At 38.4% G+C, this 18,451-nt stretch overlaps 1 protein-coding gene across 8 annotated transcripts in view; it reads right to left on the bottom strand.

Annotated features, from left to right (window-relative positions):
- Positions 1 to 6,557: 6,557 nt before the first annotated feature.
- FUT8 (fucosyltransferase 8) overlaps positions 6,558 to 18,451 on the bottom strand; it is a 356,993-nt gene continuing 345,099 nt past the window's right edge. For all 8 annotated transcript variants that reach the window (XM_023546260.2, XM_064292604.1, XM_064292606.1 and 5 more), the window contains 2 exons: positions 13,304 to 13,454; positions 6,558 to 8,919 (listed from right to left, as the gene is read on the bottom strand). In XM_023546260.2, coding sequence (XP_023402028.1) covers positions 8,602 to 8,919; positions 13,304 to 13,454 — 469 coding nt within the window. In that variant the 3' untranslated portion in view covers positions 6,558 to 8,601. The remainder of the gene's footprint in view (positions 8,920 to 13,303; positions 13,455 to 18,451) is intronic.

Raw genomic sequence — 18,451 nt, 5'->3', positions numbered from 1 at the left:
ACCCCTTATTCTTCTACACCAACACACATCAGATGTTCTCATTCTTGGTGTTGTGACCCACCAGTATGCAGTTATCAGTTCTGAAGTATGTTTGCAAACAATTTCCAATATTACTTTTAAAATAATTAAACTAGAAAGGACTTATCATTATGGGCACTCACTCATGCTTAAAAGTCAGGTCAAGAACAGAGAGGGATGTCAGCCCAACTCTTGGCCTCCAAGGAAACTCTGACTCCTCTGTTGGCCTTTGTGTCTACAAATCCCTCTTCCTTTAGTTTAGCTGAAACAAACTGTGATTCTGTGAAAGCAACTTTACCAGGAAACAAGGGAGGGAAAGTAGACAAACAACAAAAAAGGAGCCCCCAGGTAGAAGCAGGTGAGTTTACAGAGCCTGTTGTATTAGGTAAGGAATTAAGTTTTTTTATTACAACTGAAGCCTAGAAAAGGGGATAGTCACCTGATCTAGCAAACAGATAGGCCTTTGTTCCTTTTGCTACCTGATCAAGCTGCCCAGGCTCCTAACTCGAGCACTTTAATGTTGGCACCACTAATAACTTTGACGGAATCTGCTTGTACCATGACCTCTTTAGAAATTTAGGCTGGTGGGGAACTTGGAGCTTATCTAACTCCTGTCACATGCTTTAGGTTCTCTTTGGCATCCAATTCTGTTTGGGCATTCCTGCAAGGACAGGAAGCTATCACCTAAATTAGCTTGTTATTTTCAAAAAACACAATTAGAAAGTTCTTTGGTGTGTTGAGTTGCTCTCATTGTTACGGCTTCTGCACACTGCAGTCACATAAAACAAGCCTGCATGCTTCTTCACATGGCAGCCTCAGAAATATCTGGAGATGCTATCATGGAGTACCAAACAATAGGATTCAGAAGTCCAATACTTTCCTTGTCTGCAGACCTTTTTGAGTGGTAGGGTGGAGTGTGTGTGTGTGTTGGGGGGGAGGGCGGCACAGCACAACACTGGCTTATATTGAGTTTATGGTCAGCTAAATTCTCTAGTTATATCTACCACATGCTGATTTGAGGCATAACCAGCTATTCGGATCTAAGAGTAAATTAGGTTTGTAAGTTCTACAGTATGTGAAGTGCCCTAGCATTCATCAGCTAATGCAGCAATTCTCAGCACTGATTAGGCACTGGATTCACCCTTTCATTCCAATTTTTAAGCAACTTTTGGAGATCCTGATTCCCTCAAACAATATAATTTACTATCATCTCAGCTTTCAGTTGTTAGAAAATTTGATAACAATGCAGTGACAATAATAGCTCACATTTGTTGAGCTTTGTACCAGGCATTGGGTTAGGAGATTTACAGATATTAACTCATTTAACCCTCATGAAAACCTTAGAAAGCAGTTACTAGTATTATTTTCATTTTATTGATGGGTAAACTGAGGTCCTGAGAGCTTACGTTACTTGCTCAAGGTTACAATGCCAGTAGGTAAAGGACCCAAGATTTGAACCCAAGCAGGTTGACAATAAAGCCCATTCTTTTTTTTTTCAGATTCACTTATTTTTTTGTTTGTTTTTGTTTTAAAATAAGTGAAAGTTTACAAGTCAAGTCAGTCTGTCACATATAGGCTTATATACACCTTACTCCATACTCCGACTTACTCTCCCCCTAAAGAGTCAGCCCGCTCCCTCCTTCCAGTCTCTCCTTTCATGACCGTTTTGCCAGTTTCTAACCCTCTCTACCCTCCCATCTCCCCTCCAGACAGGAGATGCCAACACAGTCTCAAGTGTCCACCTGATACAAGTAGCTCACTCTTCATCAGCATCTCTCTCCAACCCATTGTCCAGTCCCTTCCATGTCTGATGAGTTGTCTTCAGGAATGGTTCCTGTCCTGGGCCAACAGAAGGTTTGGGGACCGTGACCGCTGGGATTCTTCCAGTCTCAGTCAGACCATTAAGTCTGGTCTTTTTCTGAGAATTTGGGGTCTGCATCCCACTGTCCTCCTGCTCCCTCAGGGGTTCTCTGTTGTGCTCCCTGTCAGGGCAGTCATCGGCTGTGGCCGGGCACCATCTAGTTCTTCTGGTCTCAGAATGATGTAAGTCTCTAGTTCATGTGGCCCTTTCTATCTCTTGGGAGTAAAGCTCATTCTTTTAACCATATGTTATATTGCTCGTATCAATTTGCTTTTTTCAAAACATTAATAAAATATAAGACCAAGTCAGGACAGAGCCCTATGACAAAACAGCAGACTTTAGTTAAAATCAAATCTTTTGAATAAAGTAATGCAACTAAATTTTAATACAACTATGGCCATGTAGCTTCAGTTGCTCTGTCTTGTCCACAATAACATAGTTAATGCCATGCTCACATCCTATTCCTTGAAGTGGTTACAAGTTTCCACTTGAATCCTGGCTCTACCATGTTCTAGCTTTATGACTTGAATGAATTAGTTAAGATTGTGTTTCAGTTTCTTAGTCAATAAAATAGGGGTAATGATAGTATCTACCTTATGATTATAGTGAGGATTAAGTAAATTTAACCCAGATAAAGTGCTTAGAACCACCCCAGGTTCATAGAAAGTGTTTGATAAATGTTAGCTATTATTGTAATTCTCGTTATTCTAACAGCCATATCCAAATAGGAAATAAGGTTAGTCCGGTATGTCTGGTTCTTACACAGTTATCATTGTCATTTCTTAATAATGTAGTCTAAAAACTTTAATCATAACTGAAGTCAAATTTATCGATCTATTATTTGGTAATCCATGCTCTTCCTTTTTTAACAACAGAAGTATTTGGTCATCTTCAGGCACTCAGCACCTCTCTAGTTCACCATAAAGTCTACTAGGAATCCCAATACCTTTTGCTACAATGGGAACCAGAGACTGGAGGCATACTCTGATCTCTTGGTATTTGGGTGTAATACAGAAAAACAGCAGAAACCTACTAAATTGGCACCTTGTTTGTGGCCCGTTGAGTCATGGCCTCTGAGTGGGCTTGAGCATAGGAAATCAAGATTAGTGCTCAGGGCAGTTGAAATGGGGTAGTACATCCCAGCTTTGGGTCCTCAAGGACAAGTCTAAGAGGGTCCATGATCTAAGCTGTCAAAGCACACCCATTCTATTGCATACTAGGTTACTTATAGGCCCAGCAGATATTTCCAAAGAATTGAAGCATGTGCATAGACTGAACCTGAAAGCATTGTGCACCTATTAGCCCCCTTACCAATCCCTTCTAGAGATGGAATCTTGAATTAAAAAAGAGCCTTCTCGGTCTAGACCAGAGGCTGTAAACTCATGGACCATGAACCAAAAGTAACCATACATGTTTTATTTGCTCCCGTTAGTGATTTATATATATTTTTGAATTAGCTGCCAATATTTAAGAATCTGAAGATATTGCATAAAAAAGATTATTTTGGTTATCTTGAAAAACAGGAATACATTGTGTCCTTATGACAATAATCTGCTGAAGCTGAGTGGTGGCTGCCCCTTTTAGACATGTGGGACCCAACTGCCTGCTGCCGTTGATTCCAACTCATAGCAACCCTATAGGACAAAGTAGAACTGCCCCATAGAGTTCCCAAGGAGTACTTGGTGGATCCAAACTGCCAATTTTTGGTTAGCAGCCGTAGCTCTTAACCACTACTCCACTAGGGTTTCCAGAACCCAACTGAACAATCAAATTTGTTAATTTTCATTAAATCCAACCAATTCATTCCATAGATGAGGAAAATGAAGCCCTCCCAAACTATTTGATCTGTCCACATTTAATGCCAGAGTCAAAATCAGAAGCCCGGTATTCTGAATCCCAACTCAGTGATCTTCAGTGAGAAATACTGTTGGTACCAGATAATCTGAGATACAGGGACATTATCTGCTTGGAGACACTATGACAAGGGACAACAAAACTGAGAGCTAGATCTTCTGCTTTTGTACCCATTACCCTCCATTTCTTTTGTTGGGCCAGAAATTCGTAGGTGCTGCAATTCACTGGAGAGAAGACTGGCCTGCAAAGTCCCAACATTCCTCAGGCTATTGACCACACCCACAGTCTAAAATATCTGTGCTGTCTGTACAAAGTACCACACATTCCCAGCCTCCACAGATGCTCTCATACCCATCTGGATTATGAACAAACACGCTTTTTTCTTTTGTTAATAGCCTTTTCTTTACCCACACAAGCAATTAGTTAGGCAACAAAAGCCTTCATGGGACACTGGCATGGGAGGTTACAGAGAACTGTTACAGATGATAGGAGGTCAGTAAAATCTCTAAACTCTATTCCTGGCTCACTTCCCAAAACATCAAATGGCCATGGCCTCCAATACATTGTTTTTAAAAAGTACAGGTTCTGTCCAGATTGGCATAGTTTTATACAAAGCATGCCCTAACCATGTTACCCTCAACTGTAGTGATGCTGATTTGTGAAAAATCTTTGAAAACCTTCTTTTAAATGGACATGAATACGTGGTGTCATAGCTTTATTATGCCTCAGGTCCAGAAATATCTTACCTAAAACTCTCCTAGGGGATGTTTACTTCCCTTTAAATGTTGAAAATGCCAATGAGAAAAATACAGTTATTAGGATAGGAACTGCATGAGGAATGGAATAGTAACAAGAAAACCATTCACATGAGACCACTGTCTGAAGGTGGTAGGAATGCAAAATCAAGATTGTCTTATTTAAGGATAAGGAGAAGAGAAAAACAGGTCTACTGTGGCCACTGAACTGGACTGGAGGTGGCAAGGCTGAATAGCTGAGCAGGTCAGAGATTCTAATTTGTATAAAGAACAAGAAGTGAATATACAACCAAAGGGAAAGTGCTCAAACATACATAATGTCAATGCCAGTTGAAACCAAAGAACTTGCCAAGGCCTACCTTTCCCCTGCCATGGATCCTGGAAAAGCTACTCCATGTTTCCACAAGGGAGACTGCTGCCAGGAACCAGGAAGAATAGAGGCAAATTCTCCTTTGTGCTTCCCTCTGGGCACTGTATTTTTAAAATTCTCCAGAGTCTGTATCTAGCATAAATTGGGTGTTAGAGCCAAGTTACCAGATTCACCAGTCCCCAAGCCACATATCTGTTCTGCATAGATTTATATATCCCAGCTACTACAGTCTAGAGGGAGCACAAATGAAACATCAGGCAGTTAAGTATGGCTGAAGGGGACTTGTCTATATCCCCTCAAGTAAGAGAGACTCTCATTGAGGCAGAGAAGGAGACTCTTATTAGATGCACCATTTAGACACCATTACTCTTCCTGCTGACTGGATATATTGACTTATCCTCTGGCAACTAAAAAATGGTGACAATGGTCACTCTATGAGATAGCTTTTTAAACGTGCTTTTTCTCTTTTAACCTTCAACTCCTTCAGAAGCTGGGGCTGTTCATCTTCTCAACTTTCTTGAGAGGGAACCCAGAGAACGGGCTTAGCCCTATATAACAGGAAAAACCAAAGGCCAGAGAAGGAAGCAACTGGTCTCTTATTGATTTGGGATACAAAGAAACCTTGGACTCAGAGCCCTCAGCACTAAATCAGACTTAAGTGACCCGGAAAGCTGTGGTAAGCCCTTTCATAACAGCTTTATCATTAATATGTGGGATTCTGTTACTCACATTCAATAAACCCAAGCTAATAATTTGGTTCCAGATAAGTCTCTTCAGAAATGGGTCTTCTAACAAGGAAAAGTCCAAAATCACTCTTATCTAGCACTGGTCATCCAATTCAACACCGTTCAGGGTTTTTAAGTACAAGGTCCTCATGAAGAAAATGCAACAGTGGTGAGGAAATGTCAGCCCTCCCAGCATAGCAGTGCGTAGAGGAGAAATCACTACCATGTACAGGATGGTTTATAAGAAAGTGGCTCATAAAAGTTTACAGAAAGATGTGATCAGCAGTGTTCATTAGCCATTCATTCCTGCAGGTGTAGCAATTTCGCTAGTTCATATTTCCTGCTTGAGGCAACTGGCAGCTTCGCTGTCAAGGCCAGAGTTTAAACAGGGGCCATCACAAGACTAAGCCTGCCCACCTCTGCCACCCCTCCCCACACTTTTTATCATTTTCTATTTCTGTCTAGGAGTTCTACTTCCTGTACAGTGGAGTAAGTGTCTACTGAACCAATCTTTCCACACAAAACAACTATAAACTCTAAACAAAATACCAAACAAACCCAAAACTACTCAAGGGCACTGGAGACTAAATGAAAAAGGAGGCAAATTCTGGACAGAAGCTGCAACTTGGAGGAAAGAAATGGCCTGGTATGAGTTTCCCATTTTTATGCCTTTTAGGCTGATAGAAAACTGCAGTCTTTCTGGTCAAGAAACCAGAGGACAGAGTGCAAGGCAACAGTAGGTGCTGGAAAGTGAGGGGGAAAATCTTGGGAAAAAGAAAAAGGACCCATAGAAGGAGAGCCCCAGATTCTGTATATAAACTCTACTCAAATCTCTGGTTGACCCCTGAATGTTATATGTGTGGGACAGACTCCAGCTAAAAATAAAAGGACTGAAGTGAGATTTGAGCTACTGTCCAAGATAGTTTACAGTTTGAGTGTTAACAGTTAATTCCATGCTAACATAAACCAAAAAATTATCACACTTTGGAAAAATATATTCATGATATAAACATTTACATATGTTCAGGATACAATCTAAGATTACTCAACATACAAAGAACCAGAAAAACATGACCAATCTCCAGAGAAGAGACAAACAATGAAAACCAACTGTGAGATGATTCAGATGTTGGACTTCGCAGAAAAAAGATTTTAAAGCAGTTGTTATAGCTATGTTCAACGAAGTAAAGGAAAGCATGGTTGTAGTAAATAGAGGCAATCTCAGCAGAGGGGCACAAGTCAGACCCATAGTTACGGATGTACTGATGACAAGCGAGATGGAAGCTAGAAAGTAACTCATTATCTTGGCTCATTTGGAGATTTTTATTTCAAATGACTTATACCAAAACTAAATTGAAAATTGCTTACTGATACTCTAGGTAGTTTGTCTTTGCTCTCTGGGAACCTTGAATTGAGAGGTAGAAAGAATTTAGGAAGTTTGTTGAGGAGATGTTGCAAACAAGTATTTTCATTTTAAGGATGGAAAGGCCAGGGCTAAGTGGGCTTTTCTGTCTGAAATCCCTGATATTCGACACCAGGTCTGCTACTGGTTCTTACATAGATCAAGTTTTTCTTTTAGAAGGTAAAACACATGCTACGAAATGTTCTTGCTAAGCATCTGTAGGAGGCAGGCTACATATAAATACGGAAGTTTTCTGTAAGGAGAAAAGTGATGTACAGTGGGAACATCAAAGTCTATCTTCTGAAGTGATCTGACATGATATTACCACAAGGAAGTACTTAGAAGAGACAATCCCAAATTCATTTTGGGTCTCACACTGGTCCTTTTCTCCTTTGTTCACCAAATTCTATATATGTGAGACACATAGTTCAGAAACAGAGCCAGCTTCCTAGCCCCAAAGATTCTGATATTCTTAAAAACAGGACACAATAGAAAAGGGTACAAGTTGGTATGCAGATAAAGTGAAATGACCCAACTCCCCAAAAGTGACAATAGCCACAATAAGAAAAGTTACTAAACAATTCTGAAACGGTTAGGTTTAAAAACGGAAGTAATAGTTCCTCTGGAGGCGAGGAGTATGATTATTTCATTCAATTAAAAATAATTAAATGATGTCCAAAATAAGAGAATGAAAACTCCCAAAGACTGTTCTTAGCAAATTTGTAATGTACACCAACTAAACTTAGTTTTCAGTATTAAAACAGACTAATGACTCTCTGAGCTAAGATGCGATTAGTCACTCTATCAGAAGCAAAAAAGAAAAAAGCAGCAGAAAAACTATAAAACTCCTTTTTTATCATGGTTCTACCACTATAAAGCTGACCACTACATAATCCAATGATGCAAAATTACAGAAACTTTACAAAATTTCTCTTTTTAAAATTTATTTTTTGTTATCAAAGAGAATGTCCAGAAACATTAAGTACTAAAGAATCTGTTTATGACATTGTTTTACAAAAGTTCCTAATGGAGTGTCAATATTTTATTTTCACTTATTAATGATGAAGTGGATGACCTGATGTAATTACTTAAAAAAAAAAAAATCCAGATAACCTTATAAAGGAAAAAAATAGCTGTTCTCATTCTGAATCTGTTGAGTGGAGTGAATTCAGTGGTCACACCACCACCACTGGTTAAGAATTAACTCTCCTGACAGTAGGGAGCTATTTGGGTCTTCTCATTGGGTCACACAAGTCTCTCAGATATAGGCACCATGTTTGAAGTCTCACACAAAATATGTCTGTATCACTTAAATTATACAATGTGGCAGTGTTTGTTTCATGGGACATAATCTTGAAAGAAGAGGCAAAGTAGAAAACAACCTGTTTGCATGTTATATGTGAGTACATTATTGGACTGTGCATGGATTTGAGGGCATCGCAGCCCTCGTTAAAGAAGAATTCCACCAATGAAGCATCTGTCTGTTCTCAGTTGCTATTGACGCTGGAGGTGTCCACTCGTTTAACCACACATTGTTAGGTCAGGGCCTTCTTGGTCTACTGTTTGGCTCAAATGGTTTGAACTTAGTTTGGTTGCTCACTTCTTCCATCTGAGCTTTATTTATCAGCCTCAGGATATGTGGGGTACTTGACTGTTTCTATCTTCTCTTGAACTTTGTAGGAGGGATATAGGCCCGTCCTTCCCAGTTTTCTGTTGACACCTTTAGAATAGCCATCCCAATGATTTCCAGCCACACCAATAATATCTCCAGGCTCCATGGGGATTTCATCTGCAGTTCGAGGTTGGTGAGGATAAATGGCAATCTGGTTGTGGGCATTCTGGCCTCCAAAATAGTAGATGTCATCCAAAGAATGGAAGTTTGCAGAGGCATCGGGATGCAATGTTTGCATGATTTCATAAGCAACTCGACAGACCTTGAGAAAGAATGAAAAAAAAAAAATCTGTTAATGTATAAAAGCTCTCTTTCATAGCAATTTGAAAACCCGAGGCCAAAGAGATGGGGCTCTAGGACTGAAGGGCTGAGTTGTCAGTTTATTTGTTCTCAGACGATGGTGCAAGTCAAGTTATTCTTCATCTTTGTGCTTTTATTTATTTACTTACAAATGGTTATTACAATTAAGATCTCTGGGAGAGAAAAAATACATATATATGTTGCAAGGTCCTTTAAGAATACGGGTCAGTTAATTTCAATCTGACCTTTATTAAGGGCCACACAGTACTGCATGCTGGGCAATGGTGGTATAAAAATGAGTAAGACATACAGTAGTTCCTGCCCTTAAAGAATTTAAGGCTTAGGATTAGGACTGTAAATACTTGACACAAGTGCTGCCACTCTCTTTTCCTTCATTCACTGCTAACCAATCACATGCTCTTTTCTGCTGATTTAGGGCCTGGTCTCAGAACTCTTCTCAACAGAGAAGAAGGTAGTTATTGATAATCACCTGACACTGACAAGAGAGATAAAACACATCTGCTATTTCTGTTCTAAAGAGTTTTAAGTATGCAGGGTAAATAGTAGCATACTTGAACCAACATAAGCCAGACTAACCTCTGGGGAAGATATGGTATGCATATACCTGACTAGTGTAGTATCAGGGTTTCTTAAAAGGTACTTATGTCCAAAGAATACCTTCTCTGCTCACTGGATGGCAGCTACTATTCCACAATCTGAGCTGTACTTTTTTGTTTTGGAATATTTTGTTGTGTTTTAGGTGAAAGTTTACATAGCAAATTAGACTCCCATTCAACAATTCTTACACAGATTGTTTTGTGACTGGTTACAATGCTCAAAATGTGTCAGTGCTCTCATCGTTTCCACCCAGCCTACCCTGTTTCCATCCATCCAGTTTCCCTGCCCCTCCTTGTCTTCTCATCTTTGCTTCCGTGTAAATGTCGACTGTCTGGTCTCATACAGTTGATAAAGCACATTCCTCACAGGTGTTATTGTTATTTTATAGGCCAATTTATTATTTAGCTGAAAGGTGACCTCCAGGAGTGGTTTCAGTTCCAGGTTAAAAGGGTATCTTAGGGTGATAGTCTCCAGGTTCCTCTAGTCTCTATTAGTCCAGTAAGTCTGATCTTTTTTATGAATTTGCATTTTGTTCTACGTTTCTCCCATTCTAACTAGAACCTTCTATTGTGTCATGAGCTGCATTTCTTGAGCTTAATACTTAATGATGAAATTAAACTATAACTATATCCATGGAGAGGTAACATTTTGAGCAATTAATATTTTCATTACAAAGAAAATGGGTTTCAGAACTTCTTCTAAGACAAAAGACAAAATATTATCATTTTGTTTAGAAGATCCTTCCTTTAGACATCATGAATAAAGGACTCAACTCAGGTCAAATTTTCCCATATCTCTAGTTGTGGTATCTGAGTTAATGAAATTTTACTGCCTTTATTTTTTATTATTATTTTGCATTTATTTAAAATGAAACTACTAGTAGTGACTGTTAATCTGCTCAATGGAACAATTTAGGATTACCTGAAAGTCCTTTAAAACTTCAGGATTCACGAAGACCACCAAAAACTGATTGGAGATGCTAATTCTTAACTTTTACGAGCAAATGGAACTTGAATGGGCTAACCATCACCTCACCTTCTGAAAGAATTTGAATTCCAGGAACTTGAAGGGCAATTCTCAAATGTTATATTTAATTTGAAAAATGCAACTGGGTTTGAACATTACTTTAAATTTTGCAGATAGGGACTAAAATACAAAGAAATTAAGTGGTTTGTCCAAGTTCTAGTGATAGAATTACAACTAGACATAGAACCAAGACAATGAGAACTTTGCTTTCATGTTTGCTACTTTATTAATAAACTAATTTTATATTGGGAATGTTATGGGTCAACTGAGTTCCCTGGTAGAATACTGAGACTATAACAGAAAGAGGATCAAAAACATTAAACTTCAAATTCAGCCAAAGGCCCACATGGGGCAAGCAAAATCAATGACGACTCTGGAAAGGAAAAAACTAAATAATAAAAACAAAGCAATTACAATAATAGCAAACAACAATAATAATGATAAAGGCTAATATTTACCAAGCTTTTGCTAACTGCCAGACATTGTTTGTAGACATTATTTAATTTAATCATCTCAATATCCCAATAAGGTTCTATCATTACAATCATTTTACAGATGCCAAAACTAAAGCACAGTAAAGTTAAGGAATTTGCCCAAGATTATACTACCAGTTAAGTGAAAGACTTAGGTTTTGAGCCCAGGCAGTCTGTCTATACTTCTATGTATATTATCCTTTATAGATTCTGTTCTCCACATTCATATTGTCACACCAGAAGGATATAACATAAGGCTAAGGCCAGCCTTTCTTTCCAAAATGAGCCTAATGGTATTATTAAGGAGGCCTAGAAGAAGGACAGCAAAGAATTGAGGACATCTGTGTAAGTCTCAGTACCCACCTACATGTACAGTAGGTCAGTGTTCAGTCATGTATGTGTTTATTTCATTTTAGAGTTTTATGACTACAGTTGTTGTTAGGTGCTGTCGAGTCGATTTTCAACTCATAGGGACCCTGTGTGACAGACTAGAATTGCCCCATAGCGTTTTCTAGGCTGTAATCTTCATGGAAGCAGATTGCCAGGTCTTTCTCCCATGGAGTAGCTGGATGGTGTTCGAAGCACCAACCTTTTATTTAGCAGCCAATCCCTTAACTGTTGCACCACCAGAGCTCCTATGACAAGAGCAGTGATTCTCAAACAGGGTAGATTTTGTTCCCCAGGGGACACGTGGCTACGTCTGAAGACATTTTTGGTTGTCACAACCTGAGATGGTGGTGCTAATGGCATATAATGGGTAGAAGCCAGGGATGCTACTAAATATCCTACAACACACAGGATGGCTCCTTGCAACAAAGAATTATGCGGCCCAAAATGCCAACAGTGCTGAAGCTGCGAAACCATGGACTAGAGGCCTAAGACCCAGGCCTATAGGGGAGGCAGTACACCTGGGAAAGTGACCGTTGATTCACTCATTCTAACAATAAGTACTCAGGAAGGTGTGGGAGATCTCAAAAACTGTTGGGAGTGACAAGGTAGGTATAATATCCCCACCATGAGACTGAAAAAGGGTGTTTCTCAAAGACAGGATCCTCACCCTAATTAAGTATTAATAGTGGATGCCTTCATGGGAACTTGAAAGCCAAGAAAGTTTTCCCTTCTGAAAAGAATTGCTGTGTGACTCCTGCTCTGTGTAGTACAGTTGTATTCTTATTCCACATTGAAGGAAGGCATAGCCTTTGCCTGGGTAGGTATCTTTCCAACAATGATACTGTTATGTAATAAAAAACTGTCCCTTTATTTTCTCAAATGGGATGTGGCTTTCCATTTTTACATTTTCTTTTCTCTGCTTCTTCTCAGGACTCAGGGATACATTTACCTTATACCAGTTTGTATTTCTTGGTAATTATCCCTAGCTTTTTCATGTGTATTTTGCTTATTAGATTCTAGATCCGGGAGAGATCTGTATCTTCAATCTCCTTTGAACTCCCCTCCACACCTAATATAATGCTGAGCACAAAATAGTCCTTTAACAGCTTGTTGAACGAACTAACCAATAAAAGTGTACATAAATTAGAGAGCAGAATAAAATCCACAATAAATATTGCTATACTGATTATTCCACTGAGTATATAAGGCTGATTGGACCAGTCATAAAAGTATACACACACCAAGCCCATAACATATAATTATCTGCAACAACTAAACTCAAAGAATGATTGCGGGTATTGCTTAAATTTACAGTTTCCTAATTGACTCAATGGCAATGGACTTGGTAGAAATGTAATAAGACTTGAAGAGGAATTACATTTACTCTTTCTTATTTCATATAAAGCAATCAAGTGAAGCAAAATGCTGTGCTTCTAAGCTGCTCAGTATCAGTGCACCGACGTGTAAAAATGGACAGATTCTGGTTATATACTGAGTGCAGACAACATCGGAAAGTATTAAGTAAGCTTAATTACTTGCTGTTTCTGTTAAATGTTGTGAATAAGCCAAGTACTTTAAACAACTTCAGTAACTGGCTTCAGTGGAGAGATATTCCAGCCATTGCTTGCAAACAGCTAAATATTCAGTGCATGGAAATAGCTATTCTATGGGATCTTTTCATTCTTTCACAAAAGGGATCATTACTAAACATCAGGAAAATTGCACCTGAGTCATGATAACTAATATTAAAAAAAAAAGGTAAAAGTAAAAAAAAAAATTTCCTGACCCCAATATGACCAAAAAATACTGGCCATTTGAAAATGCCCTACTGTCACTTACCTGGGATGAAAAAGTACACACTAGGAAGTCTGCCTGGGAGAGAAAGTGTATATCCAGGATTACACCCCGAAGTGAATTTTCTGTATATCGGTTGTGCAGTCCAGCTGACCAAGAGATAGAGTTGTCACTAATAAATTCATAATTGGGGTACCTGAAAAAGAAATTTATACCTGGTCACTAAAACCACAATATCCTGTCAGGAGGCAGGCCTGCTCCTTGACCAAGAGCTCCTACTGTTTTTAACAGCAAGGAGAGCTTTAATTATGGCAATCAATAGAGTAGTCAGTGAGGCATCTTTGAGTCCATCAGTGGGGCAGAAACTGTTCTGGAATTCCCTGTGTACTAAAAGTTACTGACCTGTCATAAAAAAACACACGTACATCAAAATGTCTTTCCTCAATTTGCAAAAATTGAAAACAGGAAGATACTTAATCTTTTTATAATGAGTGACCTCTAAAAGTTTTTTCAAGCTGCTTTCATACTTGGTCACTAAGTTTTTCCTTTAGGATGTAAACATCATGACAAAACTTCATTCACATTTTTAATTTAGAATCTGTGATAATTCAACATAGGTTCAAACCCACTGCCATTAAGTCAATTCCGACTCATAGCGACCCTAAAGGACAGAGTAGAGCTGCCCCACAGGGTTTCCAAAGAGCACCTGGCAGATTTGAACTGCTGACCTTTTGGTTAGCAGCTGTAGCACTTAACCACTACGCTACCAGGGTTTCCCAACATAGGTTAGACTTTATAAATGTTTTATTGATACTATAAGTTAATAATACAAAGAAGATAAGAGATTAATATTTTAAAAGCCTGTGTGAACTAACAGTCCCCCCTTACCTCCACCCCTTCTTAAACCACCATCTATTCCCAACCTATAATTGTAATGGAAAGCCAATCTAACACACTTATGAAAGTAACTTCTTTGTAGATGTCCACCAAATAATATTTTGGTAGTATTATGATAGGACATGTATCTCGAAATGTTGAAACAGGACTTTTTTTGGAAATCACTTTGTTCAAATGACTCCACTCTGAATTAGAGGTTTAATTTTACCATAGTAAAAGAAGTTATCAATGATTTCATTCTACTTGGATTGAAAATCAAGGCCCATGCAAGCAGCAATCAAGAAATCAAATGACATATTGCACTGAGCAAATCTGCTGCAAAAGACATCTTTAAAGTTTTAAAAAGCAAAGGTGTCACTTTGACAACTAAGGTGCACCTGACCCAAGCCATGGTCTTTTCAATTACCTCATATGCATAAGAACGATGGATAATGAAAAAAGAAGACAGAAGAAGAACTGATGTATTAGAATTGTGGTGTTGGTGAAGAATATTGCATGCACCGTGGACTGCCAGAAGGACGAACAAACCAGTCTTAGAAGAAATACAACCAGGATGCACCTTAGAAGGGAGGATGGTGAGACTTCAGCTCACTTACTTCGGACACATTATCAGGAAAGACCAATTGCTAGAAAAGGACATCAAGTCTGGTAAAGTAGAGGGTCAGAGAAAAAAAGGGAAACCCTCAATAAGACAGACTGACACAATAACCACAACAATGAACTCAAACATACCAAGGATCATGAAGATGGGTCAGGACGAGGCACTGTTTTGTTGTTATACATAAGGTTGCCACGAGTCAGACCCAACTTGAATAACTGTATCTACTTAAAAAAATAGTCTCATGAAAATTAAATACATTAAGCCATGTAAAATGCTTAGAAAAGTACCTGACATGTAGCAAATGCTCAGTAAGTATCAGCCATGACTGCTAAACATTTTCCCCCTAGATATCCACTGGTTTGATTCCTTACTTCCTTTAGGTCTCTGCTCAAATGTTGCCTTACCTCTAATGTCTTTGGCAATCCCTATCCTTTTTACCAGTTTAATTTTTCTCCATGGCTCTTATTATCATTTGTCATAATATATTATATTTACTAGTTATTTATTGTTAGCATCCATTCCACACCTGTCATCCCTAACTGGAACGTAAGCTCTATAAAGGGAGCATTTCATCTGCTTTGCTCACTGTATTATTCTCAGTACCTAGAAGAGAATATGAAATATAACAGGTTCAATAAATATTTGTTGAAAGAATAGTAGTTTCTATTTAGAAACCCTCAAACAGCAGGATTCAGTTTACATGTCTCTCTCCAACACAGTATTCCCTAAAGGTTGGGCCTGTGCCTCATTTTTCTTTGCATCACATCACCTAGTACTCCACACAATACCGTGTGAATAAATAAATGAACAAATAACTGCTACTTATGTTTGAGACTTTTTCCTAATCCCCTAACAGCTGCTTCAGGTTTTTCTTCATTTCACAGCCACCAAGGAGTTTTCCCTCATTGCCTTTCTAACGGTGACTGTGAAAGCCAAGTCTCTGAGCACTGTTTTCAGACTGGTATACAGTGTTCAGATCTGTCTGGCCTCATTATTTTTGACATTTTGCCCTCCTCAGCTCAGAATCAGGGAGATGAAGGAAATGTCACATTTGTTCTAAAAAGAAAACAACCAGAAAGACTTTTAATGTGATCCTTGTGAAGCTACATATCCAGGCATGGGACAGAAACAGCAACAAATAAATATGCAAAGACTGCAGGGTGAAGGAGAGGAGGGATTGCTAAAACATACCACAGCAGATTTTATTCTTGAATAAAGATGAATTTTGTCTGCATAGTTTGGGTGCTCAGTGAAACAAAGAAAGGAGTGATCCATTTACTGGGAAGTGACACTAGCATTGATGCCCTTCCTAACTTAAATACCCCTTTCTGGAACCAAACCAAAAGTAGACCTAAGCTCCTCAGGTCTTTCTTCTACATGCAAAAAGCTGCTAAATGAAGCTTAGAGAAAGCGGCAAAACAAAACAAATAATGCGAGAGGGAGGTTTTCCATCTCTAAATAATGAGCACAGAATCTTCTGGATTTTACTGAACAAACATGCTTCTTTCTTGTCTTTTGCCCACAGGTATGTCAGCAGAGGAATTCTTGTACCTTGAGGGTGCAGAGTTTGGCAATGATAAAAAGAAAAAAATTTTTTTTTCTTCTTTCACCTTATAAACTTTATTTTTATATCACCCACAAAGGGCTAGCTCACAGTTATAAACTAACATTAATTTTTTTTTTTTCTGAAGTCCTTCCACAGACTAAGGCAGACACTCTTCTTGACTTCACTGTGCCTGGTATATAAGTTCTGCAGGGAATGTATCTAATTACACTGTAATTATTTGTTACATGTGTATTGCCTACCAGTTGGGTATTTCCTGAGATTAGGAGCACCATATTATCTTTTGCTTACCTTTGTATTTTTAGTGCCCTGTACTGTGTTTGGGGAAACCCTGGTGGCATAGTGGTTAAGTGCTACGGCTGCTAACCGAAAGGTCAGCAGTTTGAACCCGTCAGGTGCTCCTTGGAAACTCTACGGGGCAGTTCTACTCTGTCCTGTAGGGTCACTATGAGTCGGAATTGACTCAATCGCAGTGGGTGATGTGGTGGACTGTGTTTGGCACATCATAGGAATTAAAAAGAAAAGTAGTGAAGAAATTTAGTACTCCTATAGCTGAGCCTTCATCTCACAGGGCAACCAAACACTACAAAAACATTTTAACAATTTTTTTTTGCTTCTATCTATGTCAAAGAACCTAATTTTAGGAAGAACTCATACAGCATTTTTGGTAAAGAGCAAACCTAACTATGTAAATATTTAATCTGGGAAACTTATAAAAGCTTGCTTTTCCTCCTATGTCATTCCTATTACCAATTTTCACAATCTTGGAAGACAGTATTGGCTAGTCAACTTTAAAAGGACTGAGTCTGCCTCATTTCCTTGACTGCTAATGATTCTGTGATTTAAACATTCTAATAGTAATTATCTAAAAGAGATATTGCCACATTAGCAATGGCTGCCACAGTCACTTGGACACTAGTGCTAATATATCGTGGGTGAACTCAATCTTAACCTTGAGAAACCCGAGGTACAATACCAACCAGCAAAGCATTAACTGCTCATCTTCACACAGAGGCCACATGTATGAAGCTAATCTTGACTGCCTTTTCAAAGGATAAGCTAACCCTCAAAATGGAGTCTCCTCTGGCTGTGTGAACTCTATCTATCATTTAATTTTACTTTTTATCTCTTTACGCTCTTGAAGCAGAAAATGACCTTAGGCACTATATACCTTGTTGAGAGATTAGTTCATGCTTTTGGTCTTCTAAGACAATGACAGAGCTTTTATAATTTGTTTAGGTATCAAAACCAAAGAGAAGTAAAGCACAATTAATTTAGAGTGGAAAATCACCGAAATAAAAGAATGAAGAGAACAGCATTTAAATTCCTGAGGAAAATCCTTGAAATGACTCAGGAATTTAAAGAATTTCCCAAAAGGAAAAAACTATACATAAAATGTGATAACTGCATTTATTTACAGAATATGGAGAAAAGTGGTGCCTGGATTATTATGGGGAGAGAAGTTATAGCTGCTGACTACAAAGATGAATTTCAAGTTGAATTATTCCCACAGTCCAGGTAGATACTGCCAACTGTGCTATAAGGGTTGGGTGGTATAAAAATGACATGCTGCATACACTGTGGATCAAAAGTTGTAAAAGTGTTCATATCCTTTAATCTAAATACTTTCAAGTCTAGAAGTCTAGCATAAAGAAACAATGTGGATAATCTCGCATCTATTGTAGCATTGTTTATAAATGTAAATAATTGGAGATAACATAACTGTTCTATATTAGGAAAATGGTCAAATAAGTAATGGCAAATCCATATAGTGAATATGTAGTCAGTAAAAAAAAAGACATTAACGGTGATTTTTTACTGACCCAGAAAAAAAGGAACTACTGTATTAAATGAAAAAAAGTCAAATTATATAGAATATGATCAACTACTAAAAATGTGACTCTATAAACAACTGGAAGGCATATGTCAGCATGTGCACAGTTGCTGCCACTGGTAATGGGATTCTGCATAATATTTTTCCTTCCTTGTATATTTTCCAATTTCCGTATTTTCTAATGAGCGTGCATTATTCTGCTAACCAAGGAAAAAAGCCTATCATGCATTCGACAACAAGCAGTGTTTTAAAATAAAGGAGCAGAGTGAACTATTTCCACTTTTTCTGTAGGTCTGA

This window comes from Loxodonta africana, chromosome 10 (genome assembly GCF_030014295.1).
Source record: "Loxodonta africana isolate mLoxAfr1 chromosome 10, mLoxAfr1.hap2, whole genome shotgun sequence".
Classification (NCBI taxonomy): domain Eukaryota; kingdom Metazoa; phylum Chordata; class Mammalia; order Proboscidea; family Elephantidae; genus Loxodonta; species Loxodonta africana.
This window is presented reverse-complemented; position numbering and strand designations above follow the sequence as displayed.